General features: G+C 67.6%; 1 protein-coding gene across 1 annotated transcript in view; it reads right to left on the reverse strand.

The window, feature by feature from the left end:
- Nucleotides 1-2,346, reverse strand: part of SLC9A3 (solute carrier family 9 member A3) — a 37,492-nt gene that overhangs the window by 8,710 nt on the left and 26,436 nt on the right. Inside the window, exons 3-4 of the mRNA XM_011373907.2 lie at nucleotides 1,299-1,459; nucleotides 931-1,001 (exon numbers count right to left, since the gene is read on the reverse strand). Of these exons, the coding sequence (XP_011372209.1) occupies nucleotides 931-1,001; nucleotides 1,299-1,459 (232 nt within the window). The remainder of the gene's footprint in view (nucleotides 1-930; nucleotides 1,002-1,298; nucleotides 1,460-2,346) is intronic.

The raw sequence follows: 2,346 nt of genomic DNA on the forward strand, positions 1-2,346 counted from the left end.
GATCAGTGAGGAAGGCCACGGACGAGCCAGCAGGTGGGATCTGGGAGGCAGAACATTCTGGAAGGAACTAGACCTTTAGGAACAAACCCGGCCGGCAGGGCGGACACAAAGCCAGCCCACTATGTTCAAGTCTCGATTTCACTTCCCAAGACAGACCCGGAGCTTGGTCGTCAGTGACGGTGCTGCTATGTTGCCCCCCGGTGTGGGGGTCACAACCCTGGTGCCTCTGGCGTCTCTGCCTGTTGACATTTAAACCTCATCCCACCAGGACGAGATGAGACGCCCAGAAGCCTCGCCCAAGGCGCGGCGGTGGGGACAGCTGTGTTTTCCGAGCCTGCTCCCCACCTGGAATGGGCCATAGGTCTCCAGGAGACACTTGCGTCTGCGCCCCTAAATGTGCTCCCAGGGCCCCGGGGGGCGTGTCAGGTGCTGTGTACAGGACGGGCGCGCGCATGAAGGCACCGGGAGCCAGACCTGCGCAGAAGCTCCGTGCGAGGCGGGCCTCACGCAGGGAGCCGTGAAGTCCCCGGTCAGGCAGGCCACGTGTCCGTGGAGACGCAGAGGCCCGGCCACCTGCCTTCCCCACTGCCCTGCCCTGCCCTGCCCAGGCTCAGGGTGGGCTCGGACCCCCAGATAGGCTCAGCTCTACAAGAAACCTGGGCACCTGGCCCAGGCTTTCACCCTCCACGACCTGGGGACATGAGCAGCGAGCAGTGAGAGAGACGCCCCAGGTGCCCCGGAGACAGGAGGGGACTTCGGGTCCCTCCGTGTCTGCGGCTGCCACGTGGGGGAGGCCGGGACATGCCCCCGGCCCCAAGCTGGCTCAGGGACACACCCTCGGCCACCGTTCCCTTTCCAGAGGTCCTGGCCCAGTTTGGGGATGGGTTTCAAAAACTAAGTGGTGGCCCTGATGCCGACACAGCCCCTCACATTCCCGTCCAGAGGGGGGACCCTGCAGCCTCTGCCAGCCCACGGGCCACCGAGCCGCCGGTGCCACCTCCCTGGGGGAAAATAGCCTTCGTGAGCACAGGGAGAGCACCAGCTGCCCACGGCCCCGGTTCTGGTGAGATTTTGTTGTTTGCTTATTAATTCTCTCTAGAAAGTCAGCAACATGGGGGCCGACTGGGCTCTGGGTCCCTGACCGTGGAGCCATGACCCATGAAGGAGTGAAGTGGGGTCCACGGGGTGTCTGAGTGGACAGTCACGTGTCGCCCAGGGGCATCGGCCGCGCCCGGGGCCTGCCCCCCGCCCCGCGGCGGCCCCAACCGCCTGGGCGCCTGTCCCCCGGAGGCCCTCACCACCGTGACGGCGTCATTCAGCAGCGACTCCCCGAAGACGATGATGAACAGCACCTCGTTGACGTGCACCTCCTCGAACACGGCCAGGACGGCCACCGGGTCCACGGCAGCGATCAGGCTGCCGAACAGGAGGAAGTCCAGCAGCCCGATGTCCAGGTCCCCTAGGAGACAAGGGCGACGTCGGGGGCCTCCACTGGCGCTGGAGCCCGGGCGTCCCCGGCCGCTGGGACACGGAGAGAAGACAGGCGGAGGGCAGAGCAGGCTGGACGCGTGCCAGCCTCCCGGGGCTGCTGGCCCGGGGCCTGGGCTGGCTGCGGGCATAGTGCCCCCCGCCGCAGCTCCCACAGCTTCCGGGAAGGCAGGGAGCCCCAGCCCGTCCAAGGAGACCGGCCACCCCTGGGTCTCTCCTTTGATTTCCTCAGGCCGGCTGAGGCCTCCTGTTTGGCTTCCCAGGGAGCCTGCTGCAGGGGGCCGAGGGGCTCAGGGCGCCTGGCATGACACATGCAGCCAGACCCTGGCCCTGGGGAGTCTGCTGCCCGGTGGGCATGAGTGCGGACGCAAGGCGCACGTGCCTCCCCAGCCAGTATGGTCTTGGCCACAGTGGGGGCAACCGGGACCAGCCCAGAGGGAGGTGACCGGGGTGGGGTCAGGTCTCAAGGGACCCTGGGGGCCGCCACGGCCCTTGGGAAATCCCAAAGGCCCCAGCAGCAGTGGCTACAGGGGGACTGGCGAGAGCGGAGGGTAGGAGGGAGGTGGCAGACACGTTTAGGGTGCCAGGAGGGCAGGCCTGGAAAGAGTATGTCCACACGGAGCCCGCCCTCTCCCCTCGGCTCCACGGCCCCTGCTCAGGGCCCGCGGGCGCCTGTGGGTGGGGAGGCCGTGCTGAGAGGCACTGCAGCTTCTGCGACCCTCCCGGGTTGATCTCGGGGCCTGGGTCACCAGCAGGTCACGTGCACACCCCGGTGCCGGCCTCAGACCCGTGCCCGCGGAGGCGCGCGTGGGTGCCGGTCTGCTCCTGCTCTCAGCCAGGCTCGGTTGCGAGGCCTTG

The sequence above is a fragment of the Pteropus vampyrus genome, unplaced genomic scaffold, assembly GCF_000151845.1.
Source record: "Pteropus vampyrus isolate Shadow unplaced genomic scaffold, Pvam_2.0 Scaffold235, whole genome shotgun sequence".
Classification (NCBI taxonomy): Eukaryota; Metazoa; Chordata; class Mammalia; order Chiroptera; family Pteropodidae; genus Pteropus; species Pteropus vampyrus.